Raw genomic sequence first — 24645 nt, forward strand, 5'->3', positions numbered from 1 at the left:
ATTCCAAGATGTCATCTGCTTTGATAGACCAAAAGTTTTAAATTGATTTGTATAACTGATTTTAAACAGTGCAGCCCTAATTTTCCTGCAAAGATGTGTGTTGTTCCTTGTGCTCATTCTTCCGGGTACATATCCAGAAAAGTAGTGAACATGCCCAGGGCCTTGTTTGCACATGCATGCTCATCCTTTGACTTCAGTCCTAAGTGGTGATCAGCATTTGGGAGGTTTGAGCTCTGAGCTGCCACCCTCCAAAGTGAAACTCTTCTATATTTCTGGGAGAAGATGCTTTTCTCAATGGTGCCTACTCACACCTTTAGCTGCCTGTCACGGGGCATGTGACCCAGTCGACCCTATCACGGTATGGTTCTGGGTTAATTAGGGTTGCCACATTTCCTCTCTGGCCCTGCTCCTCTGCTTTAAAGAGCTGCCCTGGCACACAGCTCTGCAAACTCGTTCTCTTGCATTCTGTGTGCGTAAAAGTGTCACCTGCTCAACTTCTCTTTTGTAGGCTTAAATGCGCAGGAGCGGGGCTCATAAGAAAAAATTGGCAACCTTTTGTTGGAAACGGGCCAGCCGTGCGCAGCTGCAGCTGGAAGAGCTGGTGGCCTCAGTGGCTGAGGCTGGTGAACCCTATAAAAATAAGCAAACAGGGAGCGCTCTGGCCCAGCGCAGCTGCCTTTTGCAGCTTCTCTAAAGCGTTAGACCCACCTCCTTCTCTCCCCCTCGCCACCCCTTTCCTCTCTCGCTCTTGTCTTCTTCCTTGCCTGCCAAAAGCAGCTCGGAGTCGAGGCTGGCGTCCCCTCCACCCCAGCCCGTCCCCTCCCGCCCTTCTCCACTTTCTCCCCTCCCCTCGTCTCCTCTTTCCCCCACAAGGAAAGCACAGCCAAGCCCGTTCAGCCAATGTGATCCCCGGAAGGGTTTAGCTGGGGGTGGGGTGGGGAGGGGGCTTTCTGGGGTGGGGGGTGGAGAGAGCGAAGGAAAGTCAGTCTCTTTCCTCTTGCACTCTCTTTCCGAAGTAGAAGCTCAGAGCCCGGAGGTGAGTGTGGGTGCCGCAAAGCCTGAGAACTGGGGAAGAAAGAATAATAATGCAGCCCCAACACACACCCCTTTCCCCACGATCCCAGATCTCTTTTCTTTTTCTTTGCAGTCTTACGAAGCGCAGGTCCCCCAGAGAGGAGGCAGTTGTGGCTACACACGAGGACTGAGCCGGCCACCCTCCTCGTCCCAGGACCAAGCCGCCTGCCTGAAGGCAAGATGTCCCAGCTGTCTGTCAAAGAACATCTGGATGGGATTCTCTCTGACTTTGAAGGTAGGGCCAAGGGACCCAGGCGTCCGGGCAAAGAAGTGTCACGCTCTCGCCCTCCATATCCATATGGTTCCTGCTAAGAGGGGGCGGGTTACAGTTCCAGAAGGCAGGGGGTGCCTCGCTTTCCTGGAAAACTTGCAAGAGAGAGATGCACCAAATGTTAAAGTGTGGGTGGTGGCAGATCGGGGTCTGTGAAATCCAGGAAACTGCTATAAGCTTGGTGCTATTTCCAATCCTCTTTTCAGAGGAGGAAATTACCAAACCAAACCTGCTGGAGTTTGGTGCTTAATTTATTTTAAAAAAGAAAAAAGTTGGGTGAAAGTTGACTGCAGAGTCATACCCTGGGCTGTGTGTAACCATGATTTTTCAGGAGTGCAGAATGCCTTATCAGGTGCTGGAAACAGTTACCTGCGCATCTCCATATTCTAGAAGGTTTCTAGTCTTCATGCCTGCAAAGATATAATTGAAAGTGTGTGGACACTCCTCAGAGATCAGAATAATATTTCATGTGTGGGGTGTGTGTGTGTTTTGGAGCCCTTTATAGATCCTCCCCTCCCCTCTCCACCTGGAGCTTACAAAATCAGACGAAATTATGCAAACCAGTATACATTATCCCAAGATGCAAACTGCATAAATTGTGTAGGATACAAGTTTCAGCTTTCTTGGTGTAGAATTTGGATGCCGAGTTCAAATGTGTTAAATGTAGAGTGCACGGTCTCCTGGTCAAAACCCAAAGCTGCCCTATACTGAGCCAATATTCTCTACACTGACTGGCAGCAGCTCTCCAGCATCTCCAACAGAGCATGGGGCTTTCCCTGCAGGAGCAATGTAAAAAAAAAAAAAAAAAAAAAGTTATTTGGGTACTCCAGTCAGAGTTCAGATTTGCTCATTTAGCAAGCCAGTGAAACAGGGACTCGAATAGAACCAGCGATAAACACCGCAGACTCAAGATTGCAGTTGAAACGAATCAGTCGCTTTATTGATGTGCGGTGCTTCATTCAAAGCATCTTATCTTCACATGGAAGATAATGGCATTCTGAACTCTGAATCAGATACAACCACATAATGCAATATAGAGTTGGGATTGCATGAGAATAGCATTATAGTAGCGCTAACAAAACAATCCATCAGACTGTGCTATCTGCTATGCTAACTGAAGATTTGGACCCCTGATGTTCTCTAGCCCATTGCACCGTGTCATGGAATTTCTACGTTCTGTAGTATATTCTCATTTCTGTGTTTTGCAACATACTTAGAGTTTTGGAATAAAGTTCATGGTTACCCAGCCAGCCAGCTGGGGGGTGGGGTGGGGGAATCACATGAAGAAGAACTGAACAGATTCCAAGCAGAGAGAGGCAGAGGCAGAGGCAGATTCCTCTGAACATATTTTATATTAATCAGGAAGAGGATCAGGAGGCTGGAATTTTCCATCATTTATGTCAGTTCCAATGTGCATGTAGGTGAACCCTCTTTTAGAGACAGACCAAGGTTGAGGAACCTATTTCAGCTGAAGGTGACATTCCTTTCTGGACAACCTCCCCAGGGCTTCATACCAGTGGTGGGTGGGGCTAAAGGCAGAAGTAGGCGGAGCAATGTATGTTAATTTTTACGTTTGTGTTTGTGTCTAAGAAGTTGGACAGTTGCTTGCTCTGAACGGGGTTGTACCTTCTCCTGAAGGAGCAGGCAGGCAGTCTGGGAATCGCTTCTGGGCGTAGCCTTTGTCCTCTGAGACTATAGGGAGGGGTGCTGGAGAATTTTGATGGAAATGCAAGCGAAAGCTGCCGGTATTTGCTTATTCATCCCATGACTGAAATGGAGATCAGACCAGTGAAAACGATTGGTAGTCTCTGTTGTTGTTGTCGATCTGCAACAGATACGTAATTATTGCATTGCGCTAAAATGAACAGTGTGGCATAAGAATGCAATTAATTACATAAAATTCTGCCACAGCAGTCAGTAAGATGAGTAGTGCAACTTTTGTTGGAAGCTAAGCTTCAGAGGAATGGAAACAGCCTTTAAATGTGAACTGAATTGAATTTCTTCCCTAGACCTGGTTGTGCTCACGTCCTACTTGTAGACTACTCATTGGGGTATCTGGTTGACCACTGTGAGAACAGAGTGCTGGACTGAGGGCCTTTGGCCTGATCAGGCAACCAGGTTCTTCTGGTGGTTTTCCTCCCATCTGCCCTTGTACCATCTCGCTCCCCTTCCCACAGCTTGACTTGGCCCAGTACCTGGTGTCAAGATTGAAGGCTTCTTGTGGTCAGGGACCTTGTCTTCCCATGCTAGCTAAAGCACCGTGCACATAGTGCCATAGGGATAAATGCATATAATACTTGGGAACACCATGTTGTATGGTTGGTGCATCTAGCTCGGTATTGTCTACACCGACCGAAAGCAGTTCTCCAGGGTTTCTGAGTGGGTTCTTTTCTGGAGATGTTGGAGATTGAAGGTTGCATCCAACATTTCCTTGTGGACAACCTTCTGGAAGCCCACAGCAGGTAGGCCACACAGGTAGGCCAGAGACAAAAGTGGGCGGGGCAAAGAATACAATAATAAATAATAATAAATTTTTATTTATACCCTGCCCTCCCTGGCCAGAGCCGGGCCCAGGGCGGCTAACACCAGTAAAATTACAATAAAAACATAAAAGGAGGAGGGGGAAAACAATTTAAAATACAGGTTAAAAATACAATTTAAAATGCAGCCTCATTTTAATAATAGCCCATAGATCAAAGCCATAAGGGGAGGGCAACATAAGGGTCAGACTGAGTCCAAACCAAAAGCCAGGTGGAACAGCTCTGTCTTGCAGGCCCTGCAGAAAGATGTCAAGTCCCTCAGCGCCCTGGTCTCTTGTGACAGAGCATTCCACCAAGTCGGGGCCACTACTGAAAAGGCCCTGGCCCTAGTTGAGACAACTCTTCCGTCTGTACAGTATGCTACATTCAGCCATGCAAATGTCAAGAGGTTCCTCCATGTGCACTTGCTTCTCTACCCAGGCAAGCGAGAGGCATTGTCCCAACTAGCCACTCAAGGAACAGGTAGACCATGAGCAGAGATGGGTTTGACCCGTGGGAGACTCCCAAGAACCAGATACAATTGTCTGAATCCAACCCTGGGTCAGAGGTTCTACCCTCCCCACCTAAACTGCATAATACTCAGTATAGATCCATTGGAATTAATTCACTGATAGCTAGCTATGCTCTACTGCCACTTTTGGAGGCAGTGCACCTCAGGGTCCCAGTTTCTGGTATTCACAAGTGGGGAGACACTGTTCCTCTGCTCAGGTCCAGTTTGCAGGCTTCTCATTGGCCGCTGAGATCAGGATGCTGGATCAGATGGGCCTGACACTTTTCAGCTCATTAGTTTCAGCAGGTCTACTCTTGAGTATGCCTTAGTTTGATTCAGCCATGAACTTTGAGTCTTCTGCTTACAAAGCAGAGTCTCCACCATTGAGCTATGGCCTCTCCCATAACTAGATGATGAAGTTAATGATTATGATTCCCTAAATGATGATGATCCCCAGGGCTGTCTCATCCCTTGTCGTGATCTCAGCCGAGCCTTTGGCTTTGTCGAAAGCAGCAAAGTCAGGCTTAAACCTCTGCAAATACAGAGTGAGTGCGCGTTAATCAGAAGAAAATTTGACCTGGTGAGTGTGTGAAATATATGATGCCTCTGTGTACTTTAATGTGTTTGTATAAGGGATTTCGATATGCCAAGGGCCCTTTGGGTGTGTACTTTGAAGATGGAATTTGTGAAAAACTCCTGCAGTAGAATCCCACCCCCAACCACCTCCGTTTTCTTGCTTCCACCATTCCTGAAAGAAATATATTCACCCCACCTCTCTTTGGCCCAGATGAAAATGAGCTCTGCCCAACCCAAATATCAGGGACCATCGCCCTCTGCCCATCTTGATCGATCAGATATTTGGGCACCTGTGTTGGAAACACCTGCATGAGTTGGGCGGAAGGACTTCTTCACACAGCACATAGCTGGACTCTGGAATTCAATCCCACTAGCAGTGATGGCCACTCACTTAGATGGCTTCTAAGAGGATTAGATGAAGCTGTAGAGGCTAAGTCTATCAGGAGCTACTGGTCATGGTGGCTCAATGTTCCTTCTCCCCTTTCAGAGGCACTCCGAAATGCCATTTACTGGGAACCACAAGTGGGGAGCCGGCTGTTGCATCCAGGTCCTGCCTGCAGACTCCCCATAGGCATCACCATGAAAACAGAATGCTGGGTTTGATGCCCCATTGGCCTGATCCTGCTGGCTCTGAGATATAAAACCATGCTAGTCAGCGCAGGCAGAACTGAGGGAGCCAGATCAACAGTTGGACTCTGTGTAGAGACTTGGTGAATCAGCCCATTTTGGTTCCTCACCTTTTCCCAATCTTTAATTCAGTTTTCTACATTTCCACAGCACTTTGAAATTTATTTATTTTTATAAAGTCCTAATGAAAATTAATTGGCACTTCAGTGCGGACTTCTTCTAATACACCCATTTGTATATGCAGTTTTGACTAAGTGCTTATCCACAATTACTTTTCCTCCACTTTTTCCAGGCATGGTCCACAAGTTACCGTATTTTTCGCTCTATAAGACGCACCAGACCACAAGACGCACCTAGTTTTTGGAGGAGGAAAACAAGAAAAAAAATATTCTGAATCTCAGAAGCCAGAACAGCAAGACGGATCACTGCGCAGTGAAAGCAGCAATCCCTCTTGCTGTTCTAGCTCCTGGGATAGCTGCGCAGCCTGCATTCGCTCCATAAGATGCACACACATTTCCCCTTACTTTTTAGGAGGGAAAAGGTGAGTCTTATAGAGCAAAAAATACGGTATATCTCCGTATCTCTGTCTGAGTGTGCTTTTTTCCCCTCTGAAGCTTTCCTTGCAAAACCTGCTCTTTAGAGCTCAATCAGAGCAAACAGCAATCTGCAGAAAAGCCGAATTTACATTTGTTCCAATTCAGCTTTACTGGGCAGGTTTTTGTGGGGAAAGCTCGGGGGGGGGGGGCTCACTGAAACACAAAGCATTAAACCTCAGCCTGGAAAGGGGGGGGGGGAGTATGGATAAGCCCAAATACCTGCAAAGCAATTTTCCGCAGTATAATTCATTATTGTATGTTAGTTTCAGAACTATATGCATGTTCTGTGCACATTTTACCTTAGCATATGCCTATTCATATGCATTGCTGGAGAGCTGCATTGCAAAATTTGGAGGAGTGTGAATTTCAAAATATGGCTGAGTTTAGGTTTTGTGTCTCATTTTGGAAAGTGCAAATTAGGTACGTTCTCCTTTATAAATGAGCGGAATCAAATTTCTCCCCCATCCCTAACTTAGTACAAAGCATTTTCTAGATGTGATAATTAAGTAGAACCTCTTCATTTCAAGGCAATATATCTTTGAGTTCCCGAAACCGGGTAGACCGGCTACCTTCATGCTGTGCCTGTTTGATCTCTGGAATCATCTGGTTGTCTACTTTGGGAGACAAGATATGTGTGACTAGATGGACTTTAGGTCTCCGTGAAGCAGAAACAAGTGTGGCCTAGAGAGAGTTATGAGGGCCAGATAGGAAGGTCTAGAGGGTTGTATTCAGCTCCCAGGACTGAACTTCCCTACCCTGATATAGCTATGAATGGGATGGAATGGAACCTCAAGAGCCAGCATGGTGTGGTGGTTTGATTGTCAGACTAGGACCTGGGAGACCAGGGTTCAAATCCTCACTTCGCCATGAAATTCACTGGGTAACCTTGGGCCTCTCAGCCTAACCTACCTCGCAGAGTTGTTGTGGGAGTTAAACTGGGAGAGGGAGAGCCTATAGCTCCTTGGGGGAAATAAATACTGCTCGGCACAATAATAATAAATAATAATAAAATTTTATTTATATCCCGCCCTCCCCAGCTGAACCCGGGCTCAGAGTGGCTAACAACAATAAAAGTAACACAACAATTAGACTAGGGCTGCACATACACCATACATTTAAAGACCCCCCCCCCCAAAAAAAACCCCCATAATCCTGGGAACTATAGTTTAAGGCTGCTGGGAATTGTAGCTCCACAAGCAATAAAACTACAGTTTCCAGCATTACTGCATGATTGCTTTAGATGGCTGGTGTGTACACAACCCAAATGACTCCCAAGATCCCTTCCAACCACATAATTCTACGAAAACCCTTGCACAGAGCAGAGGATTCTGGTCTGGGTTGTTGGCAGTGAGCAACAGTGGTGTGTTTGGCAGGCAGCCACTCTGGAGAGCAGCTGTTTGCACACACTGGGTTGAAACGCAGGTAATTAACCCAGCCCCACCATAGAATTAAGATACCAAATTATCCTGAAGAGTCTCCACAGTGTGTGTTGGGAGGAGGGGGAGACGGCCTGTGTGTGTTCACAGAGAGCCTACAATAACCAGCTTGTCTCTGTTAAGACAGGAAGGGGGGCAAGAGGGAGGGAGTGGGTTAGGGAGAGAGAGAGAGAAGGCAGAAAAGCAAAAGAACAAGCGGCTTCCAATTACCAGCTGTTGCTGTCGCAGTGTCTCCACTTCAGCATTTCACAGATTGTAATTAAGGAAAGTTTTGGAGCGGAGAGAGCGGAGGCTTGTAGGCAGGGCTTCTGCGGTGCTTAGATTACAAGAATTGTTCAGGACATGGCAAAGCACAGAACAGCAAGCCCCCTTTGAGAGGGGATCCGTGGATTAGAATGATGGGGGCAGACTCATGGGGAGCATGGCTAGACAAAATGGTTGGAAGGGAACTCCTGAGGTTTTCACACAGGAGTCCAAGTATCAAAAATTGTGGAAATAAACAGGAGGCAAAAAAGGGTCTGGAGAGGTGTGCAAGTCTACCAATGGGTATCAGTTATGACCATTATCTTGTGCTCACGTCCTTTTTGTGGACTTCGCAGAAAATGCATCTTCTTGGCCACTGTGAGAACTGGGCTTCACTAGATGGGCTCTTCTTATGATCTTACATGCGCACACAAAGTCCAGGGTTGTCGCCTTTATTTCCTGGCCCTGCTCCTGTGCCTTTTTCAGCAGGCAGGTGCTCCAAAAGGTAGCAGTTTTCCTGACATTGAGCAAACGATGGGCAAACCAACCCCAAAGATCAGAGGAATGGAGGAACTCAACCCCCCTTTTCCCACAAACACATTTTAAAAGGCTGTGGAATATTAATCAGCCGAAAGGCCTGGGTTAAGAGGAAGTATGGATAAGCCCATTGCCACCATCTTGGATGGCTTTAAGAGAGTGGCGAGAGAAATTCATGGAGAATAAGGCTGCCGATGGCTACTAGTCATCAGGGCTACATCCTATGTCCAAGATCAGAGGCGGCATGCCTCTAAATATCAGCTGCTGCTGAACAACCGGAAAAGTGGAGTGTTCTGTTCATGCCCTGCCTGCTGTCTTTCCTTGAAGCTTCCTCCATTGCTAGAGGTCATTTGCCTCTGAATACGAGTTGTTGGGAATCACAAGTGGAGAGAGGCTTCTCTTTGGAGCTCCTGACTGGCCGCTGTGAGAACAGGATGTTGGACTAGGTTGCTCTAGTAGAGCTCTTCTTGTGTTAATCTTTGGTTTTCACCATGGCCACATGAAAGACAAAAGAGGACAGGCTGTGCCCACCAGGCTCTGATCTAGTCTGGGATATGCCTGAGGAAACAGCTGACTGCCATTTCCCCCAAACACAGGGCTCCATGGAAGACTATAGGAAGAGAAGAAGCAGCCTTATATTGAGTCAGAACATTGGTTCATCTAGTTCAGTATTCTCTACAGTGATGGTTTCAGACAGGAATCTCTCCCAGCCCAACCTGGAAGTGCTGGGGATTGCATCTGGGACCTTCTGCATGGGAGGCTGTTGCTCTTCCTGAGTCTTGTGGCCCCACACTGCAGGGGTTTGTGTGGCGGTATAGAATGGTGTTTTCTCAGCCTTCCCCTCCCACAAATGTGCGATATGGTGTCAGAAGTACCACTATTAGATAGTTTCTGGCTATGAGTTAGTGGAGTGCAAAGTGCTTTAAATTGAGCCACCTTTCTCTCCCCTAATTTTTTTTAATGCAAGATTTTAGTCCTTGGCTGTAAAGGTGTGTTTGAAAGTATGTGAGTTTTAACCAGGCATTGCCCACACACTTTGAGAAGGCTAGAAGCCGTAGCCCTGAGGACTAAAAAACCTTTCTTCTCAAGAAGCAGAGTTCTGCACCCACTGCATTCTTCTGCATTTTCCTCTGCTCCTGGAGAACTGTGAACACTTTGCCATGAGTTTCAAGGAGCGTGTATGTGGGCGATCCTGTTGAGCTGATGAACAGACTTCCTTTCCCCCTGGCTGCTGTGGATCATGGCAACCATGTGGGGGCAGGAAAAGGAGACGGGTTGGGGGAAGCCACCCCATCTAGAAACCCTTTGCTCACCAAGCGCGAGCAAGTGTTTGTAATACTGTTATTGCTTCCAAAGGAATGCACCCACACCTATAATTACTGGCATTAACCTTTCAGCCATCAGTCCTCTCCATTGCTAGGGAAGCCACATTCCAGAGATTGGGTTGCATTCGCTGGGTCAGGCCAGAACGAGTACAAAACAACAACAACAACAACAACAACAAATAATCTCAGTTCTGGATGGGTTGCAGAGGAGTAGAGGAATAGCTGCTGTTAAATGCACAATTTCTCGGGGCCAGATTACTGCTACTGATAAAAATAATAATTTATAATAATAATAATTTATTATTTATACCCCGCCCATCTGGCTGGGCTTTTTTTGCCCTACCTGTATCAGCTCCAGAAACAGCAGCAGTGGTCATCAATGTAGGGACAGACCAACCATTACTTTTCTGCACCCCAATTCTGTTCCTGAAGGTGGTCGGGAAGGATTGCATGGAGAGAAAGAGAGAAAAGCAGCTGTGTTGTTTGTCTGTGGGTGCTGGTGGTGGTTTGAGAGCTCAGTGGCAGAAACATCTGGCCTCTGACAGTGGAGCAGCAGTGGCTGGTGACCATTGGGAATACTAGGGCAGAAGGCAGAGAGTTCAAGAAGAGGGAAAGCCAGAGCCAATAACCAGCAGAGGCAGCCCCTGACTGGTTGCAAGCAAAAAGGCAGGGAGGTGGGAAGAGGCTAAAGCTGATGGGGCGCTGGGCCCATTTGCACTCATGGATTAACCTCCAAAGCAGTGGAGGTGCAAAACGGCACTTGAAGAAGGTGCAAAGCAGGGCTGGTGAGCGATGTGACCTGGATAAATTGGGTGCAGACTGGGAATAATCCCAGGAGCATTCAGCTCCTGGATCTGAGGTTCCCGTTGGAGTATTTCACTGATAAATAAAACAGGAACACTCCTGTAACACCCCCAAAACCCACATCTCATCTCTCGGCCTGTTTTGCTTCCCTCTGTTTTTCTTCACTGACTCACAGCCATATTCATTTAACTCTGCAGTTAGGAACATAGAACGGTGCCTTTATATTGAGTGAGATCACTGGTCCATCTAGTTCAGTATTGTTTGCGCTGACTGGTAGCAGCTCTCTGGGGATTCAGACTGGAATCTCTCCAAGCCCAACTTGCATAGGCCAGGGATTGAACCTGGGTCCTTATGCATGCAAAACAGATGCTCTGTCCCTGAGCCTTGGCTCTTCCCCACCCTGCAATGGAGCAGGTTAAAAGCCGGGCAGTTGCAGGGTTTAGAAAGGCTGTTTTGGTTGGCACCCAGTCCTGAGAGGCTGCTGGATTGACCCGCACGCTGCGTGAGTGTCTGGCACGAGAGGTTGAGGAGCCCCCTGGCCCTCCAAGTCGGCCTTTTGATTCTGTGTTGACAATGACAAAGTGTTTTGTGCCACCCCCTCGGCCTAGTTCAGGGGTCAGCGCAGAGTCGCCAGGGGTTTGACCTCTGAGGGCAGCGCAGGGCAAAGTGCAGAAATGGATTCCTCTCCTCACCCCGAGGGAGGTAGTAAATGTTATAGTTTGTGATGGACACTCCAGCCGAGCAGGTAGAGGCCAAGGCGGCTAGAGGAGGGGAACAAAAAGAAAGAAATGGTTTTCTTGACATTCCTATAGGAGAAGGCTTGCAACTCAATGGTAAGAGCATCTGCTTTGGATGCAGAAGGTCCCAGGTTCAATCCCCGGCATCTCTAGGTAGGACCAGGAGAGACCCCCTACCTGAGACCCTGAGGAGCTGCTGCCAGTCAGTGTAGACAGTATTGGGGTAGATGCACCATTGGTGTTATTCAGCATACTAGAGGGCTACAGCTGAGTGGTAGGATACCTGCTTTGCATGCAGAAGGTCTCTGGTGTTCCTATGCTGCTAGGCAAGTAGGAATCTCCTCCAGACCACCAGACACACAGGGTTGTTTCCAATGTTAGTCCTACTCAGAGTAGGCCCATTAAACTTAATGGTCATTATTTAGAGTCAGTGGGTCTAGTCGAGTAGAAGTTAGATACAACACAGAGGATATATATATATATATATATATATATATATATATATATATATATTTGCTTTCGTAGATTTTCACGGGTACAGGAATGCAGGTTTTGGTGTCCTCGGGTGTCTTCCCGTGTAAAAGTTGGGGTGTCTAGGCGACGTTTCGACGAGGTCTCACTCGTCATCTTCAGGCTGAAGCACCAGCCTGAAGATGACGAGTGAGACCTCGTCGAAACGTCGCCTAGACACCCCAACTTTTACACGGGAAGACACCCGAGGACACCAAAACCTGCATATATATATATATATATATATATATATATATATAAAACAAATCACTAACATAAACTTGCTTCAGACATTCGTTGTTGTCTTTGAGATTTATCTGGGTTCTTGTAGTCTTTCTTATTTTTTGCAAAGCCAAGGCTACAATTCTACACGTGCTGGCCTGGGAACAAGACTCATTCAGCTCATAGATATGGGCAATATTTCTTGTTTGGGGTTGGCTTGTTGTGGTGGGGGCTTGTGAAAGGTGGAGGAAATCTTTGGGTGGTGCAAATAAATTGGAATAGTCAAACATCAGCTTGGGACGTTTTAGCTTAGAGAAAAGGCAAGTTAAGAGGAGACACGGTAGAAATTTATGAAATGTACACATGGCATGGAGAATGTGGATAGAGAAGAGTATTGCTCCCTCTCCGAAAAGCCTGGATCTTGTGGAGATCCATTGGGACAGATAAAAGAAAAACCTTCATCATGCAATGCATAGTTAATCTATGGAACTCTCTGCCACAGGAGGCAGTGGTGGCTGCCAACTTGGATGGCTTTAAAAGAGGGTTAGCCAAATTCATGGAGGAGAGGGCTTATCGAAGGCAGCAATGCTTCTGAATACCAGTTGCAGGAAGCCTCAGGAGAGTTGGGTACTCTTGTGCTCAGATCCTTCCCACAGGCATCTGAGTGGCCATTGTGAGAACAGGATGCTGGACTAGATAGGCCAGCATGCTCTTAAGTTTGCTTTGCCTTCCTGCCTGAGCAAAGCTCCTTCCCTCCTCACCAGGTGGCTGGTTCCTAGGTGAGACCTGGCAGCGCACATTCCAGGCCCAGCCAGTATTCATTTAGCAGCGCCTTGGGCTTGTTGGAGCAAGCTCTCACGCCTGCTTGACTCCAACAGGAAACCCCTCTTGTGCCCTTCCTTCCAGGTGGAACCTCACCTTCTCTTTGATTAGCTTGGAAGATCCACTTTCACCTCCAAAAGCCACAGGGCTGGCGAGCTAGTAGATCAGCTGCATGGACACCTGCATGTACCTCTGTGAGCCTTTGGTGAGCCTGTCCGGCCAGAACCTTCCAGCATATAATTGAACCCATGTGGCTGATGAACTGGGGCAGAGGGGATTCTCTGGGACAGAGATTGCTCCGGAGCTGGGAGTGTGTTGGGAATGAGGAGTCTCTGTCCTATCAAGCCAGTGAGTGGGGGGGGGGGGAGTACAGTGGTACCTCGGGTTAAGAACTTAATTAATTCTGGAGGTCCGTTCTTAACCTGAGGTACCACTTTAGCTAATGGGGCCTCCCGCTGCCCCCGCACAATTTCTGTTCTCATCCTGAGGTAAAGTTCTTAACCTGAGGTACTATTTTTGGGTTAGTGGAGTCTGTAACCTGAAGCGTCTGTAACCTGAAGCATCTGTAACCCGAGGTACCACTATAGGTTTCAAGAAGGACTGTGGGGCTTGCCAGCTGCTGTTTCCTCCCTCTGCCATCAGTGCTGGTTCTGACTTCTAAAAAGTCTATCGCAGAAAAGTCCAGCGGTGAGTGCTTGCCATTCCTTTAGCACAATTTATTTCATAAAATTTATACACTGCTTGAACGTAAAACAGGAAAAAAACTCAAAAGAGTTGCAGTGTTAAAACCACCTCAGTCCATGAAGCTCACTGGATACCCAATAAACTGTAGTAAAAGGCACAAGGAGATAGGATAATAATATATGAAGGAAGGAATAACAAATAAAGTGAATAACACAATAATAACAAAAATAATAGAAGATCGCACATGGGTGGAGGGAAATACTGGGCTGTTGGGGAGGGAGGTGAAGGGAAATTGTTAAAGATTGGTATAGAACTTAAGAGATTTAAATTTTCATAGAGATTCTATAAGGAAAGCAGAAAGCAGCAAGAAATATCAAGTAAAGGTATCAGAGAGGAGATCAGTGTAAATGAAAACATGAGACTTATGGTTTTGTTACATATGATTTTATTTTGGAGTTGTCTGTTTATTTTGGAGTTGTTTGTTGTAAAGAATGTATATTACATGAATAAAATAATAAAGGACCATCAGAGACTGATACTGAAGAAGTAGAAAGGGGGGAAATAAATAAACTGTTGTGTCTACACATCCTAACATCCCTTTGAAAGGTTCTTAACCAACCCTGCTGCCTTGGGGAATCCTTCTGTTCTTACTGCTGAATGGGACCAATATATCTGCCCCCCCCCCCAAGTCCGGCCCTGGCTTTACTGAAGTTTAGCTGCATCTTCTCCAATCCATTGTTTGTTTAGGGTATGCTGTCCTGTCTCTCCTGCCTCCAGCAGGCAGTGGCGTTCCCATCCCCACCAGGGAGAATTCAAACAGCTTGGCAAAAAAGGCAGCATCACATTTCAGAAGCTGTCAGCGGCGCTGACGGATGGCTGGAGTCCCCTTGGGCTAGGATGCTGGCATCGCCGGACACCAGCTGGCGCTTCAAACACTGTGCCCGGGAAGCCCTGGCGCTTTGAGGGTGTAGCCCTCTCCATCCCTGAGGCTCGGGGTGGCTTGTAATTGGAAAGTGCATACCAAGAGGGCAGCACATGGGCTCTTTAGCTTAGAGAAAAGGGCAGGGAGAGGCGACGTGATGGAAGGTTATAGAATTATGCCTGGCATGGAGGAAGCGGGCAGAGTGAAGTTTTTCTTCCTCTCTCACAGCACTAGAACTCATGGGCGTCCAATGAAGCAGAATGCTGGAAGATTCAGGCCAGACCTTCTTCCTGCAGGGCAGAGTTAGCCTTTGGAACTCCCTGCCACAGGAGGCAGGGATGGCCACCAACTTGGATGGCTTTAAAAGAGGATTAGATAAATTCATGGAGGAGAAGGCTCTCAATGGCTGCCAGATACGATTGTGATGCTTTGCCTCTGCAGTCAGAGACAGAAATGCTTTTGCATCCCATCTGCTGGAAATAGCAGGAGGAGAGAGGGCTCTTGTGCTTGAGGGTTCCCTGCAGGCATCTGGTTGGCCACAGTGAGAACTGCATGCTGGACTAGATCATAGCTGTCAACTTACAGATTTGAAAATAAGGGACCAGCAGCCTTGAAAATAAGGGACCAGCAGCCAAAATAAGGGATTTTCCGGGCACAGGTATGTTCAACTTCTGAGCCCCTCCGAGCCAAAGGCAGAAAGCCCAGCCAGCAGCCAAACGAAGCCTCATCAGTAAGGGACAGCAGCGGGACATGGCGCTGGGATAAGGGACTGTCCCGCCAAATAAGGGACGCTTGACAGCTATGGACCACTGGCCTGATCTAGCAAGTGGTTCTTACGTGGTACATACACAGCCAATTTTTATTTTACTTTTTACCAAAAAATATATATATGCATATTCCCCCTCCGTCTGCCAGAGGTTCCCCATCCCTGGTGAAAAAGATAGGAATCTAGACCTTAGCCATCCAAATCGCCACATGCATTTTTGGCCTCTCCTCTCGCAAACTGCGAACTCTCGTTTGCCCCAGTTGCCCTGGTTAAACTGGGGCAGCCACCAAAGGAGCGAGGAGCGAAACAGTTCAGGGAGCCAGATCTGATTACTCGGGGATGCCTCAGGCAGGATCCTTTACATGCTGCGGCTGGAGGTGAATAAAGCGGTTACTGTGTTGTTGCTCCCCCTGCCCCCAGGAGGCATTTTGAAGCAGATGACACAGATACGGTATCGCAGGGGAGATAAAACACAGCAAACAATTAGATGCAGGAGATTAGAGGCCTCAGGAGTAGATCCAAGAGTCGACTCTGGTTTCCCCTTTGGGAGATGCTAACAAAACCGTCTGTTTGAAGGAGGCAGCCAATAGGGAAGCCTGCCTGCCTCTTGCCAGCTCTCCCTTCCTCCCTCTAGTTTGCTGAGAGAGCACCTGCTTGCAGAGGGTCCCAGAATCAATTCCCAGGTACGGCTGGGAATCTTCCCTCTCCGAAACCCTGGGGAGCCACTGCCAGTCAGTGTGGAAAATAATGATCTAGATGGATTGCTGGTCTGTCTCCGTATAAGGCAGCTTCTGAATTAATATAGCCCTTGATCCAGAACCATGAAGACTAGATTCTTACTTAACTTTGAGCAAAGGCTCAAAGTGCTAGAGTATTTGCTTTGCATGCAGAAGATCCCAGGTACAGTCTCCAGCCACTCTGGATAGAGCTGGGAGAGATTCCTTGCCTTGAAACCCTGGAGAGCTGCTGCCAGTCAGTGTAGACAATACTGAGCTCGATGGACCCAATGGCCTGTTTCACTGCAGTGCTGCTCCCCTACATACACACAGCGATAAAAGATTGGTGGTATCCAGTTAAGGTCACACCCACAGCACACATTTAAAACTCTCTTATAATCCTTGAATAGGCATGACTTACCCAAAAGAATATTGTTATGGGTCCTGGGAACTGTAGTTCCATGAGGGGTCTCATAACAACTCTCATAAACTACAGTTCACAGGGTTCTTGGGGGGAGCTATGGCTGTTCAAGAGCTGCAGTCAGATGACAGCTTTTCTTTTCCTTGCCAGTGACTCAAATGCTCTTTAGAAGAGGGATCTACTGCTCCAGGTGTGAATGTGGGATGCTTCCTGGCCTCTAAGCTTCTGCATGAGTCCAAAAGCCTGCAAGACCTCAATAATAATAATAATAATAATAATAATAATAATAATAATAATTTATTTATACCCCACCCATCTGGCTGGGTTCCCCCAGGCACTCTAGGCGGCTTCCAACAAAACACTAAAATACAATAACCTATTAAACATTAAAAGCTTCCCTAAACAGGGCTGCCTTTAGATGTCTTCTAAAAGTTTGGTAGTTATTTTTCTCTTTGACATCTGGTGGGAGGACATTCCACAGGGCAGGCGCCACTACCGAGAAGGCCCCCTGCCTGGTTCCCTGTAACTTGGTTTCTCGCAGCAAGGGAACCGCCAGAAGGCCCTCGGCGCTGGACTTCAGTGTCCGGGCAGACTAGGAAAGAGGCATGCGACCCTCCGAAAGGTTCTTGAGTTGACACTGCACTCCAGTCACATCTGCACTGAAACCTTGGGTACCTGAACTGTTTTCTATGGAGCAGCAATCACTTCTCCACCAGGGAAGAAGGTGAAATCTGCATGTGTTGTTCTGTCCGCTTTTGTCTCTGGGCTCCAACCACCACTGTCATTTGGCCCTCGGAAGGATTTGTGGCCCTTAGGGCTGGAAAAAGAATGTGGTCCTTTGCATTCTGGGTGCTTGTCTACCTAATGGGTAACTTCTTCTTATCTTCTGCAGCCCTCAAGAGGTCCTTTGATATGGAAGATGCTGAAGAGGTGAAGGCTTTCCCACCTTCCTCCCCACCTAGGTCGTCCCTGGGCCCAAGCCCACCTGGTGTCATCCACTCCACAGGCAACGGAGAAGGGAAAAGGTTGGGGCCCCCTATCCAGCCCACGTACCAAGCCCACATCAGCCTGAGCCCCAGCCCCAGCCCAGCCCACAGCCCCATTCTCAAGTCAAGAATCGGGAGCAGTCTCTCTTTCAACCGAGGCACCACCCACCCACCTCGGGCCAATGGCACCAACCTTAACAGGGTCTCGTCCTTCCAAACACGGCTAAACCCCAACGGGCTCTCTTCATCCTTGGGGCCAGAAAGCGACAACGAGAGCCTCCACAGCTCTTCCTCCAGCTTGGAGTGCCCCGTGGCCTCTAAAGGCCCCCGGAGCAGCACCCAGCAATCTGAATCTCTGGGAATCGGGGGCTCCCACCTCCCTAGTCCCATCCTCAAGAAGTTCTCCTCTTACGGCAACGTCTTCCATGCCGAGGTGGGCCGACCCATCCGGCAGGTCTCCAAGGCCACCGCCAACCACAGCTCGTTGCCGTCGCTTGACCTGCACATTGCCGAAGACCAGGGACCCAGCCCGACGCTCTGCTCCACGCCAAACATGGACCCCGCCATCCTTCGGAGCTCCGGCAAACACAACTGCGTCTCCTCACTGCCGAAGAACAGCCTTCTGATAAGAAAGGAGTCCCCCGTTCCTCCGTTGGAGGTAAGCCAGGTGGCAACTGGGAGCCCTCCTGGTGTGGTTCCCAGGCAGACGACGAAGTTGCAGAAATTTCCCATCAGCCTGGATGGGTTGATTGGGAAGACTCTGGAGAGTATCGGCCCAGCAGTGGTGACTGACTCTAGGTCCAGACCGTTATCTAAGGCACAGCTTCAGGTGAGTCTTGGCACCAGCCCCGGAGCGTCCCACCAACCCCAAGAAGTGGCCGGGGAGGATAAAGCTGTCATCAAGGACAGTGTTTCCCTGCCGCCATCTTCTGGAACAGTTTCAGGGATAGGAGGCAGTGAGGGTTTGGCAGTAGCGCCTCAGGCTGCTTCCTTCCGGCTGGTGTCAGAGCCTCGCATAGCACAGGTCACTTCTCAGCCCTCCTCTCTTGGGTACCAGGCAACGGTGCCTCCGCAAGGTATCCCAGATGTACTCATCCTGAGGGAATGCAGCGGTGCCCCGGCTGAGAGGATCGACTCAACTTTCTCCCAAGAGGCCTCCAAGCTTCAGACTCTGCCGTTGTCTTCTTGCACAAGGGAAGGTCTCCTTGTGGGAACAAACAGGCCTCTAGAGGTGTCCCTGGAGAAGAAGGATTTACAAGACATATTGAAGGAAGGTAAGTGGAGTCACTGCATAAGTTCTGCCTGGATTAAAAAATAAATAAATCCCTAATGCTCTTCCTTTGGTAAAAACTGTTCAGGGATTTTGAGAGCCTCCAAAAGAGGTTCAGTAGTTTCCGTAGAGCTTATTTGGTGCCTCCCAGTTGCGGTTTTAATTTCTGCAGTGGTATGTTGAGGTCGCTGTGGAATTAAAGGTCACCCTCACGCCATACTTTTAAAACCACTGTGATACCACTTTAAACTGCCGTGGGTTCCCCCAAACAATTCTGAGAGCTGCAGTTTGTTAAAAGGTGCTGAGGGTTTTTAGGAGACTGCAGTTTCCCTCGCAGAGCTGCAATTCACAGAGCAGCTTTCCAGTCAATTCCTCTTAACAGGAGACTCTAGAAATTGTAGCTCTATGAGGAAAATAGGGGCCTAGCGAGCATCAGCACCCTTAACAAACTACAACTCTGGGGATACTTTAGGGCAGGCACTAACCACTGGTCCTGTTAGCTAGGGATGATGGAAGTTGTAGTCCCAAAACATATAAAGGGCCAAGTTTGGCTGTGCCTGCTTTAGGGGAAGCCATGGCTCTTTAAAGTGGTAGCATAGTGGTTTAAATGTATGGTGTGAATGGGGCTGCAGCAGTGAGAGAAGATGAGGGACCAAAGCAAAAATTAGTGATGGTGGTGGCCCTGACTAGTGATGCCTGGTGCTGGCATCTCAGTGCTGACACCTGCTGTCTAGGTCCAGCTGTGTGGGGACAGGCTGCTGGTTGTTTGTGACAAAGGGGAGGTGCTCTGTATGTGCCCAGGAGCACTTTACTTCCTTTTCTGTTTCACCCAATTCAGAAAGCTGAGCTATGTAGCTTAGCCTCACTCCAGAACTTGCCATTTATAGTACGCACAGAGAGATTCCTTTGCAGTTTCATCTTCTCACATCCTCCTTTGCCCCAGGCAATGAATTTTTAACCCAACATCGCATTTAACGTCTCTCTCTCCAAAACCTGCAGAAGAGGTACCTGGTATGAGCCCCACCCAAGGAAAGGGAACAAAAAGTCACACGTTTCAAGGGGCGTCCATTCCTCACTCTCTGTTTATTCTTGGCTCTCTCTGTGGCATATGGAGTTGATTTCAAGCAACCATTGCTTCTGGAAAGAGACCATCAGCAGCGCTTGTCAGTCTTTACCTCCTTGCCCCAACCCCTCTGGCTGCAAAGTGTCTCACTTCCAGTGGTCTTGAGAGAGTGGGGGAGAGAGGGGCTGTTTCACCCAGGACCAGTGGCCTGGTGGTGTGGTTTTGAAGGACATGAGTTCATCATGACAGCCCACAGCCACACGTCCCCTAAGAAATTAGACAGTGTAGGCAGGTATGTTGGTTCAGTATTACACGCAACGAGACAGCAATACGTAGTACAATACCTAATTTATTAAGACTAGCAAGACTGCAATCCTTACACATATTTTCCTGGGAGTAATTGCCGCTGGAATTCAGCAGCGGCTGGTTCCTGTTGCATCAGTGCAACTTGTAAAACCCTTGAGCTTCCCACTCGCGTCCACTGTTAATATTTTTTCCATTGAGTTTTCTAAAAAGAAAACAAGAAATACGACCGATCAATACAAACTACGTCATAATCAGTCAAGGCAATGTGTTCTGTGCAGGAAAGTGGGAGAAGGGGAAGGGGGAAATGTCTGGTGGCGCAGACCAACCCAGTGCTTTAACATTCAAGCAAATAAGGAGTCTATGTATCAGAGAACTTCCCACCTTTCTTGTGTTGATGGAAAGCCACCTTCTCTTCCGCTGCCAGTTGAGACATATCCTCCATAGCCCTTGGCCCCATGGCTGTTCCCAAGCCGCCCACCTCCATACACACCAATCCCCAATAGCTCAGAGGTAGAGCATCTTCCTTGCATGCCGAAGGACCCAGGTTCAATCCCCAGCTTCTCCAGGTAGGGAGGGGAAAGAAAACTCAATAGTGAGCTAGTCTGGGCCAAATGGCCTGACTCAGTACAAAACAGCTGACCATGTTCCTATTTAAATCAGCCCTTTGTTCGGAACCCTGAAGACGTGGTTTCTTTTTAGGAGATGGGCTGTAACCCCATGGTGGAGCACATGTGTTGCTTGCAGAAAATAACCAGCCTATCTAGATAGTGACGGGAACAAAGGCTGCTGCCTGGAGAACCACTGCCAGGCAATGCCAGCACTACTGAACCAATGGCATGACTTGGTAAAGAGGAAGAAGAAGAGGAAGAGGAAGAGGAAGAGGAAGAGGAAGAGGAAGAGGAAGAAGAAGAAGAAGAAGAAGAAGAAGAAGAAGAAGAAGAAGAAGAAGAAGAAAGACCTACACTGGCTCCCAGTACGTTTCCGAGCACAATTCAAAGTGTTGGTGCTGACCTTTAAAGCACTAAACGGCCTAGGTCCAGTATACCTGAAGGAGCATCTCCAACTCCATTGTTCTGCCTGGACACTGAGGTCCAGTACTGAGGGCCTTCTGGCAGTTCCCTCGCTGCAAAAAGCCAAGTTACAGGGAACCAGGCAAGAGGGCCTTCTCGGTAGTGGCACCTGCCCTGTGGAACGCCCTCCCACCAGATGTCAAAGAGAAAAATAACTACCAAACTTTTAAAAGACATCTGAAGGCAGCCCTGTTTAGGGAAGCTTTTAATGTTTAATACGTTATTGTATTTTAGTGTTTTGTTGGAAGCCACCCGGAGTGGCTGGGGAAACCCTGCCAGATGGGTGGGGTATAAATATATTATTATTATTATTATTATATTTATTTATTTATTTATTTATTTATTTATTTATTTATTTATTTATTTAAAGTCAAGGCCGGGCTCAGAGTGGCTTACAAGCAATAATAAAAACAAGTTGAATGATTACAACTTAAAAACAACATTAAAACACAACATTAAAATAACATATTATTATTATTATTATTATTATTATTATTATTATTATTATTATTAAATTTATACCCTTCCCTCCCCAGCCAGAGCCGGGCTCAGGGCAGCTAACACCAGTAAAATTACAATAAAAACATAATGGGGGTGGAAACAATTTAAAATACAGGTTAAAAATGCAGTTTAAAATGCAGCCTTGTTTTAAAAGTAGCCGATAGATGAAGACCATAAGGGGAGGGCAACGTAAGGGTCAGACTGAGTCCAAACCAAAGGCCAGGCGGAACAGCTCTATCTTGCAGGCCCTGCGGAAAGATGTCAAGTCCCGCAGGGCCCTGGTCTCTTGTGACAGAGCGTTCCACCAAGTCGTATGCAGCTTCCAAAGTTCCTGCGAGGATGCTGAGTGCTGATGCGTTCCCTGTCCCGATCCCCTGTGATACTCCAGCCTCTGCGGCCAGAGGCAGGGTTTCTCCAGCAGACAGACATGAAAGGGGTTCCCCCAAAGGGCAGGAAGTTTGGAAACCACTGCTTTTAAGACGAGCCACCCAGCTGTTTCCCCTGCAGGAATGAGGGGTGCAGCTGGACTATCAAGGTAGCTTGCAAGTCACTGAGGAGCCTCCGTCTCCAGAATGTCAGACTTTCCCCTAAACCCATTATTCATCTAGGCTTCCTCTCTCTTCAGAGGATACTATGTAGGGGGAATCTGTCAATTTCAGCTTCTCTCTGTTTCTCATGTTTCCAATCTTCACTTCTTCACATTTTTACATCACACACACACACACACACACACACACACACCCCTCATGAAAATTCATCACCATGTTCATGTGAATTTCTCCTAACATACGCATTTTTGCTTCATGTGCACATTTCTGCAAGCTGTTTCCCCTCATGCAGTGCTTTTCTTTGTATGTTAGGTCCGCCAATATATATGTGTTTTATGCACAGTTTACCCACACACAGTAGTACCTCGGGTTACAGACGCTTCAGGTTACAGACTCCGCTAACCCAGAAATAGTGCTTCAGGTTAAGAACTTTGTTTCAGGATGAGAACAGAAATCGTGCTCTAGTGGCGCGGCAGCAGCAGGAGGCCCCATTAGCTAAAGTGGTGCTTCAGGTTAAGAACAGTTTCAGGTTAAGAACAGACCTCCGGAACGAATTAAGTCGTTAACCTGAGGTACCAATGTATACGGATATTTTGGTAATGCATTACATGGCCGCACACCGCAGAAATGCATTGCAAGTTTGCATGGAGAAGTGTGAATTTTGGAAGACAGCCTTGTTTCGCATTGCATATTGTTTTTGGAAAGGGTGAGTTAGGGAGGCTTGATTTTAGATGCAGACTGAATGACTTTCTCCCCATCACTAGAGAGGACACTGGGTCACTTGGAAAGAAGGCCAGGCCTTGGGCCACTTTGCTGCCTGTTCTCCCTTCCCTCTGGGTCAGCCATAGTTTCTGCTCATAGCTTTTCGATGAGGCAGATCTCAGTCAGTGTCTGGATGGAAACTGGAGGAAGTTTACTTTCCAGAGCTTCCTCATATTTGAGGCATTAGGAGGACAAAGCGGTTCTCTGTTCCAGTTTCTTCTATGTCATGTTGGCTGCACAGCCTCTTGTCTCTTGAGTTTTGGAATGTGCTGGGTCTCTCCCCTCACAGACTGCTCAGATAGGAACCGACCAAAAAAAACCAGCCTAGTCTGGTATCCTGTTTTCCCACAGTGGTCAGCACAATGCCTTGGGGAAGCCCAATAGTTCCGGTATTCAGTGGTATACTGTCCCTGGAGCTGGAGGTTCCATCTAATTGTTAGGCATGATCCAGAGCCCCAAGCAAAATTTCATTTCCATTTCCAAGCCTCCACTGATTTTTGGCAGCAGTGGAATTACCATATTTTTCGCTCTATAGGATGCACCCGACCATAGGACGCACCTTGTTTTAGAGGGGGAGAAGAAGAAAAAAAAATTCTCCCCCTCTCTGCTCAGCACCCCTTCAGCGAAGCAGCAGGAGAAACGGAGCCCCTTCCATTTCTCCTCCCACTTCGCTGAAGGGGCGCTGCGCAGCTCTCCCTCTCTGCTGAAGCCAGGAGAGTCTTGCTCTCCTGGCTTCAGCAAAAGGAACCTGAAGCCTCCGGAGCACAGCGGGAACTCGCGCTGCGCTCCGAAGACTTCAGGCGGCTATCCCTGAAGCCTGGAGAGCAAGAGGGTTCAGTGCGCACCAACCCCTCTTGCTCTCCAGGCTTCAGCGAAAGCAACACGAAGCCACGGAGCATGGAGGGAGCGCTCCCTCTGCGCTTCAGAGGCTTCGCGTTGCTGTTGCTGAAGCCAAGGAGCCTGCATTCGCTCCATAGGCACGCACACATTTCCCCTTAATTTTTGGAGGGGGGAAAGTGCGTCCTACAGAGAGAAAAATATGGTAAATCAAATTAGCAGCAGACCCAGTGCCATGGTGGGTGGAACTCAGCACTCTGCTGAGGATGCAAAGTGCCCCTTCATCAGTCATCAGAATGATCGTTTGATGAGTAGAGAGGAGGCAATAGTTGGGGTTCCTTTGTGGACACACCCACTTTTGGCCACACCTATCATTATCAAGCAGCCAATGGGCAGATGACCAAGCCTGAATGCTGCCCTCAGACCAAAAGAGATTAGTTGCCTGTCAGTGTGGACAATACTGAGCTAGAAAAACCAGTGGCTAGACTCTGTATAAGGTAGCTCCCTAGGTTTCCTATGTGTACTGGATGATTTTATCCAGCCCTCTTCTAGAGCTGTCTAAGCAATGTGGTCATCACTACATCTTGTGGCCCAGAGTTTCATAAGTTATTTACTGAAAACGTTCTTCCTTTTGCCCACCCTGAGTCTCCTGTAAATCAGTTGCATTAGATGGCTCTAAAATCTAGTTAGGGGAGGAGGGGAAAAGTCACTCTATCTCAGGCATAGGCATAGGGAAACTCAGCCCTCCAGATGTTTTGGGACTACAGTTCCCATCATCCCTGACCACTGGTCCTGTTAGCTAGGGATCATGGGAGGCCAAAAACATCTGGAGCGCCGAGTTTCCTATGCCTGCCCTATCTACTTCGTCCATGCCTGCATAATCAACTTCAGTAATGTGCCTTTTTACACCTTTATTTTTATAAACTTTTTTTTACTTTGTCCTTTTACCACAAGGCAGCTGCTGAAATGCCTTACCTTAGATC

General features: G+C 47.9%; 1 protein-coding gene across 2 annotated transcripts in view; it reads left to right on the forward strand.

Moving 5' to 3' along the window:
- The first annotated feature begins 352 nt into the window (after positions 1–352).
- The window catches only part of SEPTIN12 (septin 12), a 76298-nt gene continuing 52005 nt past the window's right edge, over positions 353–24645 (forward strand). Inside the window, exons 1-3 of one of the 2 annotated variants that reach the window (XM_083710829.1) lie at positions 353–1036; positions 1172–1309; positions 17212–18579. In XM_083710829.1, the coding sequence (XP_083566955.1) occupies positions 1255–1309; positions 17212–18579 (1423 nt within the window). In that variant the 5' untranslated portion in view covers positions 353–1036; positions 1172–1254. Of the gene's footprint in view, positions 1037–1147; positions 1310–17211; positions 18580–24645 lie in introns of both variants that reach the window. The other variant, XM_083710830.1, reaches the window with a different exon arrangement.

This window comes from Podarcis gaigeae (genome assembly GCF_964106915.1).
Source record: "Podarcis gaigeae genome assembly, chromosome: 14".
Lineage (NCBI taxonomy): Eukaryota > Metazoa > Chordata > Lepidosauria > Squamata > Lacertidae > Podarcis > Podarcis gaigeae.